Source organism: Entelurus aequoreus, linkage group LG11 (genome assembly GCF_033978785.1).
Source record: "Entelurus aequoreus isolate RoL-2023_Sb linkage group LG11, RoL_Eaeq_v1.1, whole genome shotgun sequence".
NCBI lineage: Eukaryota > Metazoa > Chordata > Actinopteri > Syngnathiformes > Syngnathidae > Entelurus > Entelurus aequoreus.
The window spans coordinates 58,995,129-59,013,470 of record NC_084741.1 but is presented as its reverse complement, the minus strand read 5'-3'; the positions used below and the strand labels follow the sequence as shown (position 1 = coordinate 59,013,470).

General features: G+C 40.9%; 1 protein-coding gene across 7 annotated transcripts in view; it reads right to left on the bottom strand.

The window, feature by feature from the left end:
• Positions 1 to 18,342, bottom strand: part of faxcb (failed axon connections homolog, metaxin like GST domain containing b) — a 54,147-nt gene that overhangs the window by 2,372 nt on the left and 33,433 nt on the right. For 2 of the 7 annotated variants that reach the window (XM_062063626.1, XM_062063624.1), the window contains 3 exons: positions 18,045 to 18,262; positions 16,658 to 16,774; positions 10,610 to 13,727 (listed from right to left, as the gene is read on the bottom strand). In XM_062063626.1, the coding sequence (XP_061919610.1) occupies positions 13,402 to 13,727; positions 16,658 to 16,774; positions 18,045 to 18,262 (661 nt within the window). In that variant the 3' untranslated portion in view covers positions 10,610 to 13,401. Of the gene's footprint in view, positions 1 to 656; positions 858 to 10,609; positions 13,728 to 16,657; positions 16,775 to 18,044; positions 18,263 to 18,342 lie in introns of those variants that run through there. The other 5 variants (XR_009827802.1, XR_009827803.1, XR_009827799.1 and 2 more) reach the window with 5 other exon arrangements.

Sequence of the window (18,342 nt, the reverse complement as noted above, 5' to 3'; positions counted from 1 at the left end):
AGTATTGGCCACTACACGAGACCAAACTAATCAGAGTGTGCTGTTCAGTATCATGGCCATTGATTGGCCCAGCCGCAGGCAGCATTACTATATTGGATTAAAGGAGTGTAAAGGTGACTAGAGAGAGTTACTTCATTACTTGAGGGCTCTCATAATGTAAAATACATATTTACAAAGTGATAAACATGTTTGTTATGCTCCAGCTGAGAAAATATTTCATTTATAATGATTGAGTCCTACTTGGTGGAAATTTGAGTGTCTGGAACCAATTAACCGTAATTAACAAGGGGCGGCTGTATTTAAATTCTTCAACTCTTATATTCTATAGAGTCACCACAAAATATATACTTCAAGAATGTATTTATTGTCCTAAAAATGTTGATTATCATATATTACAGCTAATAAAAAAAACACATTCAGTATATCTAATAACATTTGAAAAATTGTCAAAAAGTTTTGATATTGCAAACTACAGTTTTACGCTCTAACTGTTATGGGTGTACAGGGGAAGAAGACGGCACAGACAGGAGGGACGTCGTTTAACTCTATTTATTCATATATATATATATTATTTACAGGGGAAATTAAACGTGTAATTAATCCAAACTATGTGTATGGTGTGCGACTATGTGTGGGAATTAACTGTAGTGTGTTACCCGTAGTGTTGAGCGAGAGGCGGAAGTCCAAGAGGGGCAGGGCTGGCTCGGAGGTCCGTGAGCAGACGTGAGGTCGAGGGGAGGAGAGAGTCGTCGAAGTCCGTGTCCAGACGGGAGTTCGAGATCCAAGATGCAGCCATGGAAACAAAGGGAACGCGGGGAGACGAGACACACAGCTCGTGACGTGGGAATGAAGGCAGGCTGCAGGGAGACGACAAGGAGGACACGAGACAATGAACACGACGGGGGAGAAACACTGTGAGCAAAAGAGTGCGCATAGAGCTTGACGTATCGGCTTACTGTACTGAACAGGAAACTACGTTCTGGCCAGGATAGCAGGTTGTGCTGGCTTATGAAGGCAGATCCGCTCATCAGCGACAGGTGTGTTGATTGCTGGCGATTGATCGCAGCTGCTTGCTGCAGCCGGACTGGCATGCGGCTGGCGCGCTCCTGGAGGTGCGCCCAGCGCAGTGCACACATACTTGTGCACTGGCATGCGCCAGGGCTGTGGCACTAACCAGCAAATTAACTGCTAAAACTTCCTAAGCACGCGTCTGAAGATTTTTAGGCATAAATGGCAACTTGTCCAGGGTGTACCCCGCCTTCCGACCGAATGCAGTTGGGATAGGCTCCTGCACCCCCCGCGACCCCGAGAGGGGCAAGAGGTAGAAAATGGATGGATGGATGAACAAAGTAAGATTTTGTAAATGCTACAAAATGTGTTTTTAATTATCTTTAACAAAGTGTTCACATATTTTAAGATATTCCAATATTTTCAATGTATTAAAACGGATCTTACTAACTTCAAAGGTCACTTTTTTAAAACATGAACTGGCAGAATAGTTCTAAATAAAACAAAACCTACATTCCAAAAACCAAATCACACAATAAATACACAACACATTGAACAATTACATTATCCTAAATTGATGCTGACTGATGTTCATATATTCCCATTTCGGTAAGAATGACTAATAATCCTCAGGAAGAAACGGGGTTGGGGGGCGGGGGAACCAAGTGTCTTTTAAAGTTTAAGTTAAAGTATCAATGATTGTCACACACACACACTAGGTGTGGTGAAATGTGTCCTCTGCATTTGACCCATACCCTTGTTCACCCCCTGGGAGGTGAGGGGAGCAGCAGGCAGCAGCGTGATTTAACCCCTTTTAGTGTTGTTCTGGCCATTTTCGGGTTCTAAATGGCTGTCAAAGTGTACCAACTTGTCGGAATACCTACTCAGACTTCTTCTGTCCAGGTGAGATGCATGATTTATGATGTAGAATAAATTTACAGAGAGCAAGGAAGCGAGGAAACAGCAGACCACTCGATGACGTTAAACATAGGGACACATGGTAGTGATCATGTCGCCGTTATAAATAGTTGGTCTGCGTTAGCGTTTATAATAACAATATCACTAATACTTGGTTAATATTCAAGTCACAAAATGTAAATGGAGTATTGTTGGTTTTTGAATGGTTATTTATTGGATTTTATGGGCAGAATAGAGGAGCTCCCATTGGCTCCACTGTAAGCAGACTTTTATTCACGCTTATTTTATATTTAGAATGCATTAAAAAAAATCTTCCATCTGTCTTCATGTCTTTCATAATGATTGTGAACGATAGTGCAGTTCCCTTTTAAGCTTTGACCAAAGACAGCAATCGTAAATGAAGCTTTCAGCACATACACGATGTTGACATCTATAGTTCTATTTTGATAAAGACGGGAAAAGCACGCTACTCATAAACGGGGCGCGTGCAACAGCAACAAACATGGTAGTAGACGCAAAGTTAAATCATTAAATGCAACCTTACCCGAGCAAAAACGATGCATATTTTATCAAGGAGAGTCTCGATACTATAATTTCCTTGACACAGCCACACACAGAAGTTGTAGACCTCCAGGCTTTTCCAAGTTTTCATCTGTTTTGTCGTGTAGAATAGCGTCTGGAGCACAATAGTTGATATCACTCGATATAACTCGACAAATCTTTTTTTGATAAAGTATAAGGATCTATTCTAATCTATAGTTCGATTTGTGCTCCTATCCGCTTTTTGCAGGAAGATCGAGGCCTCTTGCATGCTCAGTTAGCACCTGCTTGCTGTACAAAAGCTGTCGGAATAGCAGCTACACAAAGTCGTGAGTAGCTTGCCATTTCTAATTCCGGCAAAAAAAATGTGCCTTAAAAAATGTATGATGTAGTGAAGCCACAAACTTCGAAGCGCGATGTAGCGAGGCATGACAGTGCAGCGAAATGTTAATAATTTCGTAATATGCTGCTATTTTGTGACAAAATATGTTTGAAGTGTTTCAAAACACAACATTCATACATGCTACAATTCCATGTATGTTTAATACCTCAGGAAGTAGAATAATATTGGTCCTTTATGCATAAGAACATTTGTGAGATTAGAGGTCAGCATCTGTTTTATGCTGATAAGACAGATAAAACAGAGAGACAACAACAAACACAATAACGACAACAGAACAGCATCAGTGAATACGACATGTACAAATATAATACGAAAAGTGATAGCCAAGAAGCAGTTAGTGAAGTAAATATTAATAACACAGAAATGACTACACTACAAATGGAGCAATACAAATACCAACAGCATGAGCACTATTGATAATGAATATTAATAATTACCTCTATTATCAACAATACAATTGTTTCAAATGCAACAACACATACAGTATATGTAATAACTTGAATTACAAAAGAAAGCAGATAAATGGAGGGGAGAAAGGGAAGCAAACTGTATTAACCTTGTAGATTGTTATAGTAACACTAGGTTAAGCTTTGTCAGTGCGCCGTGGGCGCAAGGATTTTAAAGTCTTCGCAATGTTCGCAGTTAGACCGAAGCGGTAGTAGGTGCTATCAAGGTCGAGGCCTCCTGCGTATGCAGATAGTTCGCGCCTGCTTGCTGCACAGGAGCCATCTTAAGTCACGTGTCGGAATAGCAGCTATACAAAGTCGTGAATCGTTTGCAATTGCTAATTCAGGCCAAAAAATTTGCCTTAAAAAATGTATGATGTGGTGAAGCCACAAACTTCAAAGCGCGATGTAGCGAGGGATGACAGTGCAGCGAAATGTTAATAGGATAGGAAGGATAGGATAGGTCTTTATTGTCGTTGCACAAGTACAACAAAAAACTTTGTTTTCAGCACAAACCCGTTCAAGATTAGACAAACAAACAGTGTACAGGGTTACAGAACAGGAACGCTGATGGGTCGCCACAAGGTAAAAGATGGGAAAAAGGTAAACGCTGGGGAAGGAGGAGTAAAAAAAATACAATTTAGACTGGGCTCCTAAGGGGGCCCAGTCTGGAGTGGGAAAAAACCTCCATAGCAAAGCACATATACATATTACAACGTACATCTCGAGATATCTAGCAACAGAGGGGAGGGAGTGGGGGCCATGGTGGCGGGCCGCAGCTCTAAAGCGCTGCCCATCCTTCCATCACCCCTATGGGATTTGCGTCGAGGGCGTTGGATTGGGGGGTGGGGTATGTGTGTGTGGCGTATATTTTTTTGTGAATGCGTGTGTGTGTGTAAGCCTGCAGTATGTCTCTGTTCATAACAATTTTGCAACACAAAATATGTTTGAGGTGTTTCAAAACACAAAATTCATACATGCTACAATTCAATGTATGGTTAGGATATAGAATACATTTTCCCTTTATGCATAAGAACAATTTGTGAGAGTAGAGGTCAGCATCTGTTTTATGCTGATGGGTTTGAGGTCAAGGTTCTGTCCCGGTCAGATGAAGGATTAAGATTGATGAGGAACTATCTTCTAATTGATTATTAAATGATCCACCGGTGATTTGTTGTGTGCAGCAGTGCTGTAAACACACCTAACTTGTGTACGCTGTACAGCGTGTGCTGCGGCTGTAGTCAGCCACCAGCTTTGGAGCCACAGATGCTCCACAGTTTGTGTGTTGACTCTGTGTAATTTGTTTGCTCTAATTTGTTTTGCTGTGCCATGGGGAGTTCCCCGGTTTAATTTAGCTTTGTGTTTACCTCGCTTTGTGGCTCGCTGATCTGTTAAGCATGGAGACAGAGCGGGAGAGATAGCGTGGAGGGTGGGCTCCTCACAAAGCCAAAAAAAAAAAAAAAAAAAGGAACTGTGCAGATTGTTTTAAGCTCTGGCAGCCCCTTCAGGCCCAAAGGCCTCGCTCGCAGCTCACACCTGCTCCGTCCCCAGGGAGCTTGGTTCCTGATCCGTGGCCCTCGCTTTCTCCTTGCGGGCTGCCTGCCCAGCAGCCTCCTCCTCTTGTATGTCTCCTTATTGACTTCCATCCTTTGCGCCTCCTCTCCTCAACCTGAGCCCTCTTCTATGTGCTCTCACAAGTCCTTATGTTCTTGTCCCTCTCCTCTGTGCCTTCATGCCACAAGTCTTGCCTCTTCACCTGCTTTCTTGTCATTGCCACCACCTGCTTTTCCTCACCCTTTACTCTTGTTTCCGTCCAACTTTTTCCTCTAAGCGCCTCTTTCCTGCCACAGCTCCAGGCAAACAGATCACACACATGCAGCAATGACGCTAAATGCTAAAAATTAACTTTCTTCCGTTTAATCTCACTTTTTTCCCCCTTCAATTTAAATCCATTTTGTTCTGCATTTGTTAATGTGCAAAACCCAAAACCAGTGAAGTTAGCACATTGTGTAATTTGTAAATAAAAACAGAATATAATGATTTGCAAATGTGTTAGTCACCCATGCCTTGGGCACTAACACACCCCAATACCATTACAGATGCAGGTTTTCCTCTTTGTTACGGAGGACACAATGTCCACAGTTTCCAAAAACAATTTGAAATATGGACTCGTCAGACCACTTTTCATCAGTCCATCTTAGATGAGCTCAGGGCCAGCGGAGCCGGCGGGGTTTCTGGGTGTTGTTGATAAATGGCTCTGGCTTTGCATAGTAGAGTTCTAACTTGCACTTACAGATGCAGTGACAAACTGTAGTTACTGACAGTGGTTTTCTGAAGTGTTCCGGAGCCCATGTGGTGATAACCTTTACAAACTGATGTCAGATTTTGATGCAGTACCGCCTGAGAAATCGAATTCTTCGGCCTTGCCGCTTAAGTGCAGTGATTTCTCCAGATTCTCTGAACCTTTTGATGATATTACAGACCGTAGATGGTGAAATCCCTAAGTTCTTTGCAATAGCTCGTCGAAAAATGCTGTTCTTAAAGTGTTCGACAATTTGCTCACGCATTTGTTCAGAAAGTGGTGACCCTCGCCCCATCCTTGTTTGTGAATGACTGAGCATTTCATGGAAGCTGCTCTTATATCCAATCATGGCACCCACCTGTTCTCAATAAGTGTTTGATGAGCATTCCTCAACTTTCTCAGTCTTGCCACTTGCGTCAGCTTTTTTGAAACATGTTGCCGGCATCAAATTCCAAGTGAGCTCATATTCGCAAAAAATAATGTTTACCAGTTCGAACATTAAGTATCTTGTCTTTGCAAGTAAGTGCAAGTTAAAACCCTACTATGCAAAGCCAAAGCCATTTATCAACAACACCCAGAAACGCAGCACACTGGCCTCTGCCACACGACGTTGTTCATTTACCATGCGGTCTGTTCCTTGAATCATAGTGTCCCCCAACTCAAGACTGTTGCAACGCAGGAAAGTGGCCTTCAGTTGGTTGCAAAGTTGTACTTTTGGGGCCCCTCGGATACAAGTTGCAAGAATAAGGAAGGCATTCTTCTGACGTGTTCGGTCCAGCGGAGGCGGTGTCATGCCATCTTTGCCTCGATGCTAGCTAGGAAAGTTGGCTCGGAGAAGGACACGCTCATTGATGACAAGGTCTTGCCATTTGATATTCAAGATCGCACAAAGTTTCTGCTGTTGGAAAAGATCCGGGGTTTTTTCACATCCTGCCTATACAGAACCTACGAACACTTTAGAGCCGTACAGAAGGGTAAAAAAAAGGATGGTTCGGAACACCATGATTTTGGTATGGAAACTAAGGTTATTGTTCAGGAAGACTCATTTGCTGTCAATATCTTTCTGCACAGTGCAATAGCTGGAGCGGTAACTTCCCAGGTAGAGGAAAGCTTTCAGAGTCTTAAGGACATTGCCACAAAGTCGTACATTGCTAGTGTCCAGAGGAGAATGGCCCGGGGCTCCCTGTGCAAGGATCTTATTTTTTATATATTTTTTTTGTCCTGTCCAGCTACTCAGGCAAATCATATAGTTGATGTAGATGCCCATATCGGCTGTACAGACTTACTTTACAAAAGAGAAGTGTGGGATACTTCTCTTGTTGCCTTATTTGTATTTGACTTTATCAAATGGATTTATATCATTTGGCGCAGCCGGACCGGAGCAGGAGGGGATAGAAAGAGAAAAAAAAGAGGGTGATAAGACAGAGAGACAACAACAACAACAACCACAAAAACAACAGAACAGCATCAGTGAATAGGATATGTACAAATATGATACGAAAAGTGATAGCAAAGAAGCAGTTAGTGAAGTAAATAATAACACAGAAATGACAATGAACATTATTACACTACAAATGGAGCAATAAAAATACCAATAGAATTAGCACTATTAATAATGAATAATAACAATAATTACCTCTATTATCAACAATACTGTCGTGTGATGGCATGTTGAGGTTTTTGCGATGCCAAAGACGTGGAGGACCTCAGGCAGCGTGCAGGTAAGAAGATTTCTTTACCTCAAGACAAAAGGCAATGTGCCACAAACTGGTGCTAGCTTAGCATAGCAGAAAGATAAACAACGTGAAAACATAGGTAGCAAGAAACAAACAAAACCAACAAACAAACCGTCGTGTATAACAAACAGCGAACAATAGACCAGCAACTAAGACAGGGACCAGAGCAGAATATAAAGGGGAGTGATTAGGGACAGAAACAGGTGAGGACGCTAATCAACCAACAGAAAGCAGGTGCGGCTAATCAGTCAGTTAGTAACAACAACAAAAAACCAATGGAGCAAAGAAGCATTGACAAACATAACTGGTCACTAAACTAAGGAGAGTAATACACAGACTAACATAGAAATCATAACAGTACCCCCCAACCCTTCAAGGGATGGATTCCAGACGTCCATAACCAGAACAAAATAAACAAAACAAGTGCAAAATTACGGGATTCGACCGTGTCCCCTCGGAAGTCCTGTGGGGAGTGCTCAGAGAGTATGGGGTATTGGACTGTCTGATTGTGGCGGTCCAGTGTTAGAGCTTGGTCCGCATTGCCGGCAGTAAGTCGGACCCGTTTCCAGTGAGGGTTGGACTCCGCCAAGGCTGCCCTTTGTCACCGATTGGGTTTACAACTTTTATGGACAACATTTCTAGGCGCAGTCAGGACGTTGAGGGGATCCGGTTTGGTGGCTGCAGGATAAGGTCTCTGCTTTTTGCAGATGATGTGGTCCTGATGGCTTCATCTGGCCAGGATCTTCAGCTCTCACTGGATCGGTTCGCAGCAGAGTGTGAAGCGACTGGGATGAGAATCAGCACCTCCAAGTCCGAGTCCATGGTTCTTGCCCGGAAAAGGGTGGAGTGCCATCTCCAGGTTGGGGAGGAGATCTTGCCCCATGTGGAGGAGTTCAAGTACCTTGGAGTCTTGTTCACAAGAGGGGGAAGAGTGGATCGTGAGATCGACAGGCGAATCAGTGCGGCTTCTTCAGTAATGCGGACGCTGTATCGAGCCGTTGTGGTGAAGAAGGAGCTGAGCCGGAAAGCAAAGCTCTCAATTTACCGGTCTATCTACCTTCCCATCCTCACCTATGGTCATGGGCTTTGGGTTATGACCGGAAGGACAAGATCACGGGTTCAAACAGCCAATGAGTTTCCTCTGCCGGTTGGCGGGGCTCTCCCTTAGAGATAGGGAGGTGTTTAAAGCACGTTCGACCAGTAGGAGGCAACGGGGAAGACCCAGGACACGTTGGGAAGACTATGTCTCTCGGCTGGCCAGGCCTGGAGCTGGACGAAGTGGCATGGGAAATGGAAGTATGGGCTTCCCTGCTTAGGCTGCTGCTCCCGCAACCTGACCTCAGATAAGTGGAAGAAGATGGATGGATGGATGGATGAATGGATGTTAAGCCAATCTGTAAAAAGTCAAAAACCTTAAAGTCTTTTACCTAAAAAATAGCTAGCGATAGCGGTCATAGAATGTATATTTTATCAAAACATGACTGCAAATTGTTTCTTCTCTTGGACTGAGCGTACATTTTGACGAGACTGTGTGAGTGACAGCCGTAAACACCACTCATTTTATTCGGGCCGGTAATACAATTTTATTACATAAACTTTGTAATTGTGAAAAATATAGACAATTGCCAAACAAATGTGTTCTGTTAAACCACAAATGGTAACATGAGCTAGCTGCGGTATTCTTGTTATTTTTTGCTTTGAAAAATGTAACTGTGAGGAAGTTGCAAACAGCACCTTTAATTAAAGGCCTACTGAAACCCACTACTACCGACCACGCAGTCTGATAGTTTATATATCAATGATGAAATCTTAACATTGCAACACATGCCAATACGGCCGGGTTAACTTATAAAGTGCAATTTTAAATTTCCCGCTAAACTTCCGGTTGAAAACGTCTATGTATGATGACGTATGCGCGTGACGTCAATAGTTAAACGGAAGTATTGGTACCCCATTGAATCCAATACAAAAAAGCTCTGTTTTCATCTCAAAATTCCACAGTATTCTGGACATCTGTGTTGGTGAATCTTTTGCAATTTGTTTAATGAACAATGAAGACTGCAAAGAAGAAAGTTGTAGGTGGGATCGGTGTATTAGCGGCTGGCTGTAGCAACACAACCAGGAGGACTTTGACTTGGATAGCAGAGGCGCTATCCGACGCTAGCCGCCGACCTCACGGACGATCGGGTGAAGTCCTTCGTCCTTCCGTCGATCGCTGGAACGCAGGTGAGCACGGGTGTTGATGAGCAGATGAGGGCTGGCTGGCGTAGGTGGAGCGCTAATGTTTTTATCGTAGCTCAGTGAGGTCCCGTTGCTAAGTTAGCTTCAATGGCGTCATTAGCAACAGCATTGTTAAGCTTTGCCAATCTGGAAAGCATTAACCGTGTATTTACATGTCCATGGTTTAATAGTAATGTTGATTTTCTGTCTATCCTTCCAGTCAGGGGTTTATTTCTTCTGTTTCTATCTGCATTTAAGCACGATGCTATCACGTTAGCTCCGTAGCTAAAGAGCTTCGCCGATGTATTGTCGTGGAGATAAAAGTCACTGTGAATGTCCATTTTGCGTTCTCGACTCTCATTTTCAAGAGTATATAGTATCCGAGGTGGTTTAAAATACAAATCTGTGATCCACAATAGAAAAAGGAGAGAGTGTGGAATCCAATGAGCCAGCTTGTACCTAAGTTACGGTCAGAGCGAAAAAAGATGCGTCCTGCACTGCCCTCTAGTCCTTCACTCTCACGTTCCTCATCCACGAATCTTTCATCCTGGCTCAAATTAATGGGGTAATCGTCGCTTTCTCGGTCCGAATCGCTCTCGCTGCTGGTGTAAACAATGGGGAAATGTGAGGAGCCCTTCAGCCTGTGACGTCACGCTACTTCCGGTACAGGCAAGGCTTTTTTTATCAGCGACCAAAAGTTGCGAACTTTATCGTCAATGTTCTCTACTAAATCCTTTCAGCAAAAATATGGCAATATCGCGAAATGATAAGTATGACACACAGAATGGATCTGCTATCCCCGTTTAAATTTTTTTTAAAAATTTCAGTAGGCCTTTAAGTCAATTAGTTTTTTAGTACATGTAAACATACTGTGTGTGTATGTGAGGTGTGGGGAGGGGGCCCTTCAGGAGTAAATAAGCAATATAAAAGACCAAAACGGAGCGACAAAGAAATTCTTGTTTCATAGACCAATCACACACATATTTTGTGACAATCAGCTAAAAAATGTCAACTCAGACACAATAAGGTAGTCAGTTTAAAATTGTCACCGCTTTTCTTTATTGAAAGGAGCCATTCGACCCAGTTTATGACTACATGTTCACAGATCACCCAGTCTGCTCTACATATAATATGCTACACCTTGTCACACATACAATATTTACATGATCCCAGCAGAGATCCTATATGACATTGTTTGAGACTTTTAATATGGTTTGGTTAAAAATAAAAAAAATAAAAAGCATTCAAGTTGCATGGGGACAAACTACAAGACAACATGATGGGATTTGTTTACTTAAGCCTTCATTCATTCATTGTTCAAGTCTTATATTTGCTCATGAACAAAATATCCTGACAGTTACTTCAGTTTGCAGTCAAGCACAGAGCCTTGGTTTTTTGCGTCCAGGTTTGGAGACAGGCCTCTGCCCGACTGCACTGAAGTTGACATTAAATCAATTCTAAAACTGCATAAAACGTAGTTTTATTATGAACTCCTACTGACTCCTGAGGTACACACTGTGTGTGTTGTTTACATCAAAACAGACCACCGCCTTTGTAGCCTCCTGAGACCCAGCAATGCATCGTTGTCCTCCGTTTCCAAACACTCAACCATAAAAGGCTTCTCAGTGATGTTTTGGGGGGTTTTGTCCAAATAAATAGATTTGTTTTCCCAACCAGCATGTTATAAAAGGTAGGCGTTAGGTGTTTATTAATATTTTAAGGGGGTATTGGTAACAAGCGGTCATTTTGAAGATACTGAATATATATCCAATATCCACTTTTTTAAAAACTTGATGTTGACGCATCAAGATGTAGAAATCCATGAGTGTACCCAAGAAGCAAAACTACTTCTTGCAGTATCTATTCCGAATTTGTTTGATGTACATCGTATGGCAGTAAAAAATAGTATTTATTCACCAGACACTGTTGCATTTAAAAATGAAAACATTTTTGGACAAAACAGGTATTAAAAGAAAAAACTTTTTGTTTTTCAGGGTATCGAGAGATTATCAGTAAGCTGCCTTAAATCCTTCAGTATGCTGTACTATCACTGCAGCTGAAAGTGATGGGAGTTAAACCATTATTGATATGAAGTGGGTAAAACAACAAAAGGGGTTATGCTAAAATGCTATTTTCTATACCCACAGGTGACCTGGAGCCTATCCAGGCTGACTTGGGGCGAAGGGTGAGGTACACCCCGGACTGGTCGCCAGTCAATCCCAGGTAGGACATACTGTATAAACCACCAATCACACCGATAGGACAAACTACTTTTCAAATAGTTGAGCGATAGCGTGAAGGGAGGCAGCGGGTACTTGTCTTAATTTAAAAAAAATTCTCATCAGGTTCTCAGTTGTATTTCAAAGATTTCTGTTCTGTTATGAAAGAACCGCTGAATTAATCGAACACCAACGTATTGGCGATGTAGGGGAGCAAGCCAGGCTAGCAAAAATATTTGCTTTGCTTCCCATGATTATTTCTATACTTGGACCTTGCATCCCTCACTATGAGGCAATACAGAATCACATGATTTCTTCTCGCCAGTCAAATGTATAATATTGATATATCGTGATATTATAGTGATGCATGATGATATGATAAGCCACACCCCTTTAAATGATCCTATTGACATGCATGTCAGTAATTACAGGGTTTAAACATATTTACAAAACAAAACATTCAAATGAAAATCTAGGTAAAATGGCCCTTTTAACCTTTTTCATACATATTTTAGATACACCCCCCCTTTTTTGTAACATACTTGCTTTCAAGACTGTGTTCAATGAAGACTTTTGGTCGATCAGGCAACACTCATATCCACACAAATCGTTTCGCCCTTTCATCCACATGGCAACGGCTTTCTGGGTGCCCTGAAACGATAGTTTTTGAGTGGGAAAGTTGCCATGTGAAGATGGCCTAATAGTAGCACAGTCCCTCAGCACAATTACTACATTTCTTTCCCTTTTCAGAACCAAATACATTCTTCTTCCCCAGCTCTCCTGTAAATAAAGGGAAAATACATTTCCACTAGTGCAAAAATAATGTTTCTTCGGAGGGCAATAATACATACAAGACTAATAAAAATATATATGTATTTGACACATAAGATATTTAATAAAAACATAATTTTCCCCATGAGGGATTATATTAAGTATACTAAATAAAAAATGCATACAATTAATCTTTCATAAAAATAAATAAGTGGCACCGGTGAACAAAAACTTGCTTCGATTGTTTGATTCGAGCACTAAGGCGGAACTGTAGCTGAACTCAGCAGTATGCATGTATTAAAATATGCAAATATTACATCTCATCCAAAGATCCTCTTGCAGGCAGGATGCTTACACCATCTACTGGTTGTTTGCGTTAGTTACAACCTTGTCATAATGACCAAAACCCCCCATTCACCAGATAAAATAATATCAAGAAACAATGTAACCAATCAGCTGACAGGGACATGCACATACCTTTGATAAGAACATGATGATTGTGATGTGTGAAGGTTTTAGCCACATGTTTCAGTGACTTTCAGCTTTAAGACAAATGGCAAAATGGTGATTAGTTTCGTTCCCCAGCAGGGAGTCCGTGTACCTCCATGAGATGTTTTTTTTCCCCACTATTGTCTCACACACCATCTTCTGTATCACAGGACCAGACAAATAAGGCAAAGAGAAACTGCCACCTTGGACAGTTGTGACGTTTTGGGAGAGAACAAGCTGGACCATAACAAGTAAAGTTAGAGATTCAGCTGTGATGCTGTGCATAACGTACCCACACTTGCCCACTGGTATGTCGTCTTGGAGAGGAAGTTGGATGTTCTCGTTCAGGTCAAACCTCCAGGTCGGGCATTGTTTCTTCCTTTAGGTGAATATCATTGTCCGACCCCGTGCCCACATCGGAATCGAACAGCGACTGGTCAGACTTAGGGGTGTGTGTGCGCGTGTTTACGGCCGAATGGATGCTGGCGTCGCTGTCGTCAAGCGTGTCAGTCCTGGAGAAAAGTCCAAAGTCCAGCAGGCCAGTCGGAGATACGGTGCCGCCGCTGCTACTCTCGCTGTCACCGTCGTAATAAAGATCCTCCACGTCCACAAACCACTCGGGCCAGAACTTCCTTCGCATGCGCTCGCAGAACATGGCCAAGTTGATCAGCTCTCCTGTGAGAACAGGAAGGTCACATGTTGGAGCGGTGTTATAGAGAACGAAAAGTCTTAAGGCGACTATCGTTAGATCATACTCCAACAGGCTCCTTCAGCTTCGTTCCCACAGTGTTCGATTCAAGAAGTCCTTCATTCCACACTCCATCCAGCTGTATAATCACTCGCCATACAGCAATAGATGATATCTGTCTATTACCTGACACTTTCTATGTTAGTTACTTCTCTTTGTTTTTAATGTCTATTTTCTATTTTCTGCTGGATTTACTCTCTATTTTATGCTGCAGCTGTCACATATACTGTAATATTGTACATGGTAATTGTTATATATTGTATATATGATATAGACATATATAATATACTGTACATATATTATGTAAATATTACGTATATATGTTATATCCCTATATTTAGTCTATTTATACCTGCATTGTCCTTTCCATCCTTACACTTTCCATCATTGTAACTGAGCTACTGTGTGGAACAATTTCCCTTGTGGATCTGTCGTAGAATTTCTGACCTTTTGACCTATATTTCTTGTCTTTTAAGAATGTCCGCTCATTTTCAATTATCTTGTATTTTGTGCCATTGAATGGACCAGTGGTGGGACAAAAGTGAATATTAAGTCGTGCCAACCTGTCTACAGAATGTGTTGACTGTCTAAAGGATTCGAGTTGTTATGGAACAGATAGGAAAAACAACAAGACATTGACGCATTTAGATAACAAACAATGACGCACAAAAGACATATAAAAAATGGCATAAGACCGGAACTCGACAGTGATTTTGGCTTGTGTGTGTCTTTTTTGCTCCGGAGTGACATGTGGTCTGTCTGCACGGCCAACTCAATTCAACCTGCACTTCTGATAATGGGTAAATAAATTTGTTGTACTAAACTACTTTTGTTGCCTGTTTAAGCTTCGGACAATCCACTACAGATCATTAAAGTTTGTCTCAGTCTAAGTCTAAGTCTAATAATTTGCATCAATATTACATTATTGTCTGTACTTCTGTTAGTTAGTGAGCAGGCCATTGTTTTCTGTACATTCCATCCGACACAAGATACATTTGAACAGCTACAAATAACTACCGGTTTGATGGTTGTAAAGGTTGCTGTGTGCACAAACAAGTAATGTCACTGAGCTGGGGTGCAATGTGCGCACGTATCTTTCACCGCAAACAATGGTGTTTATGAACTCCATGCACCACAATGCAACATTGGACTTACATGTGTGCAATGAGCGGAGTTCATCTTGCCCTACTTGTTTTACAACTGGTTATAATATGATTATTTATAGTATTGAATACTGATGAAAGACAGTATTAAGCAAAGTTCAATTAGCCTAGCTAGCCTCAGTATGCGCCGTTTTGTGGGCCGTCTTATTTACGTGGCTCACCTTCGGCAGCGTCTTATCTTTGTTGTAGCGGTGTAGCGTGCAAGGACGGGAGTGGAAGAAGTGTCAAAAGATGGAGCTAACTGTTTTAATGACATTCAGACTTTACTTAAATCAACAACGGAGCAGCATCTTCTCATCCGTGGCTCACTAGTACAACAACGCTGGAAATGTGTCCCATGAAAAACCGTTCGACCGGAACTCTCTAACAACTAAAGTTCCGTGGGTGAATTATGTAAACTCACTTCACTGGTAGTTTTTAGCGCTTCCATAGCGAGATATAAGTTAGAACTTTACACTACTTTATATTAGAAATGGCAACAGCAGAGGATGAATGCCCCGTAACAAGAAGATATTGAAAAAGAAGAAGCTTATCGGCTACGGCATCGTCATGGACGACAGTGGCGGACGTGCAGATTTCAAATACAGCTCAAATGTACCAGAAGGTAAGAAAAGTTGGTGTGGCATAATATTGTGAAACAAAATACCAGGTAATATGTCTGCTAATGGGTGCCATTTTGCAGTCCTTATACACACACCATAGTAATACGTTTATCTCTGACTACGGTAGCCGTAATGGGCCGACAATCCATCAAGCGGTGCGGCTTCAAAGTCGTAACTAAAACATTTTGACAGATCTTTGAGTGCCGTGTGTAATGCTCTTTATTTTCAATGGAACATTTAAAGTTTTGGTGTTGTTTACTGGCATCATATTGCAGTCTACACGTATCTTTTGTGTGTGACTACCATCTACTGGTCACACTTATTACACCATGTACCAGATAAAATTGCTTCGAGGTCGGTAAGCACAACCAGAATTATTCCGTACATTTGGCGCACCAGGTTATAAGGCGCACTGTCGATTTTTGAGAAAATGAAAGGATTTTAAGTGCGCCTTATAGTCCGCAAAGTAAAGTAAAGAACTTTTAAACAACATTTTAATACTTTTTTTAAACAGTGTCTTTATCGTATTTCCTTTTATCATGGCTTGAACATTTAACGTAATTCCGTTCTTCAGTACATCTCTGATGTAAATGTTTGAAAGACAATGACAAATCTGAGTCTTTAGAAAACATCTATGTAGAAAGGTTTGCATATTCTACGCACTCTTTCAACCAGTCATAGAAAGCCTGATTGTGACACTGTAAAATAAAGGTCATAATCAAAAGTAAAAACAAACAGATTAACTATGAAATACATAGAATTGCATATGTTTCACAAGCCTGCCTCGAATTGTGGATAATATTGCATTTTTTTTTTCAATAGCCTAAATAGTTAGTCCTTTTCGCACCGCTACTCGTTTTTATATACATGGATGGTAGAAATATAATGAACTAAAAAATACAACAAAATCGCATATTTGTAACAAGCTAAAGTTGATAATAACTAATAACACAAATATATGTCATATTTGTATACTTTTATTATATTTTTTTAGTCTTTTTCAAAAATTGCATATGCGTCATGGACAATTCTGAAAATTAAAAGATCACAAAGAAAACCGCAACGTATACATTTTGATCATATTGCACAAACCTTTGATGAGTTGCTCTGGTCGAGTACCAGGCAGCGTCCACATGGCTTGGGCGAGATGTCCAAACACGGTCGCATCTAATGTTGATATCTTGGAACCCATGAAGTATTTCTTGTCTCCTACACAAAGATGTAAAAGACAACGTTCACATTTTTAAAATGATTTGTGTTTAAAGATGAATGTCAGCCGAGTAATATATTACAGTACAGGCCAAAAGTTTGGACACACCTTCTCATTCAATGCGTTTTCTTTATTTTCATGACTATTTACATTGTAGATTGTCACTGAAGGCATTAAAACTATGAATGAACACATGTGGAGTTATGTACATTAAAAAAAAACGGTGAAATAACTGAAAACATGTTTTATATTCTAGTTTCTTCAAAATAGCCACTCTTTGCTCTGACTACTTTTTCGCACACTCTTGGCATTCTCTCGATGAGCTTCAAGAGGTAGTCACCTGAAATGGTTTTCACTTCACAGGTTTGCTTGTAGCTCATCGAGAGAATGCCAAGAGTGTGCAAAGCAGTAATCAGAGCAAAGGGTGGCTATTTTGAAGAAACTAGAACATAAAACATGTTTTCAATTATTTCACCTTTTTTTGTTAAGTACATAACTCCACATGTGTTCATTCATAGTTTGATGCCTTCAGTGACAATCTACAATAGTCATGAATATAAAGAAAAGCATTGAATGAGGAGAAGGTGTGTCCAAACTTTTGGCCTGTACTGTATAATATAGAACTTGAACAAATGAATGTGTTTGCCTAAAACACATACCAAGAAAATACCCGACATACACCCAAACTTGACCTCAAGGGTGCTCTTTCACCTAAGTATTTAAATAAATAATAATTTAAAGCCTTTTGTAAAAAACATTTTTCTCAGTTAAAAAAATACTGTTAATGCCCCCACTATGAATATGTATTAGTCATTACTTCATACACGAAAAGCGCTATACAAAGTAAAAGGTACATTTCAATACATTTATTAAAGTTAACACAAGCAGTGAACCATTTCAATAATGCAGCCTAAAACAATATCAATATTTTTAGGAAATATCACAATGAAAAAAAAAATTTTTTTTTTTTAATGCATGAAAAGCATCTAGCATGTATTGAATATTAAAATATGTCCACTTACTGTTCATGTTCAGGTAAGGTAATAAATCACAAAAAACTACCACATTTTAAACTGGCCATGTCCAAAACACAATAAAAGCATAAGTCTACATGCTCCAGTCAGCCTGCCTTAGGGTTATTGTGGAAGTGCTAAAGTATGCAACTACATCATTAATTTACCATTTCCTCTTTAAGTGAAACTAGTGAGAATTAAGTCGTCAGTCACGTTTTTGTCCAGCCTTGTAGAAATGAGAAACAGTTCCTCCTACCCAGGAGCGTGGCCAGTGTTCTCATGTCCCTCTCCATCAAGGCGTAGACTTCCTCTTTGGAGAAGCGCCCGATGCCGTGTCCATACATCTCCCTGCGTACCATGCTGCCGTTCAGTTGGCTCAGCAGCCACTTCAGTGTGTTGCTTAAAGGGCCGCTCATGGCCAGCAGCTTCTGGGTTTCCTCCAGGTTGTCCACCCACTGACAGTAGGCGATGGTCCTGGAAAAAACACATTAGACACAATGCAAAACTCTATGCAGCTTAATTCTAGGAGCATTTTTTTTTTTTTTTTTTTTACT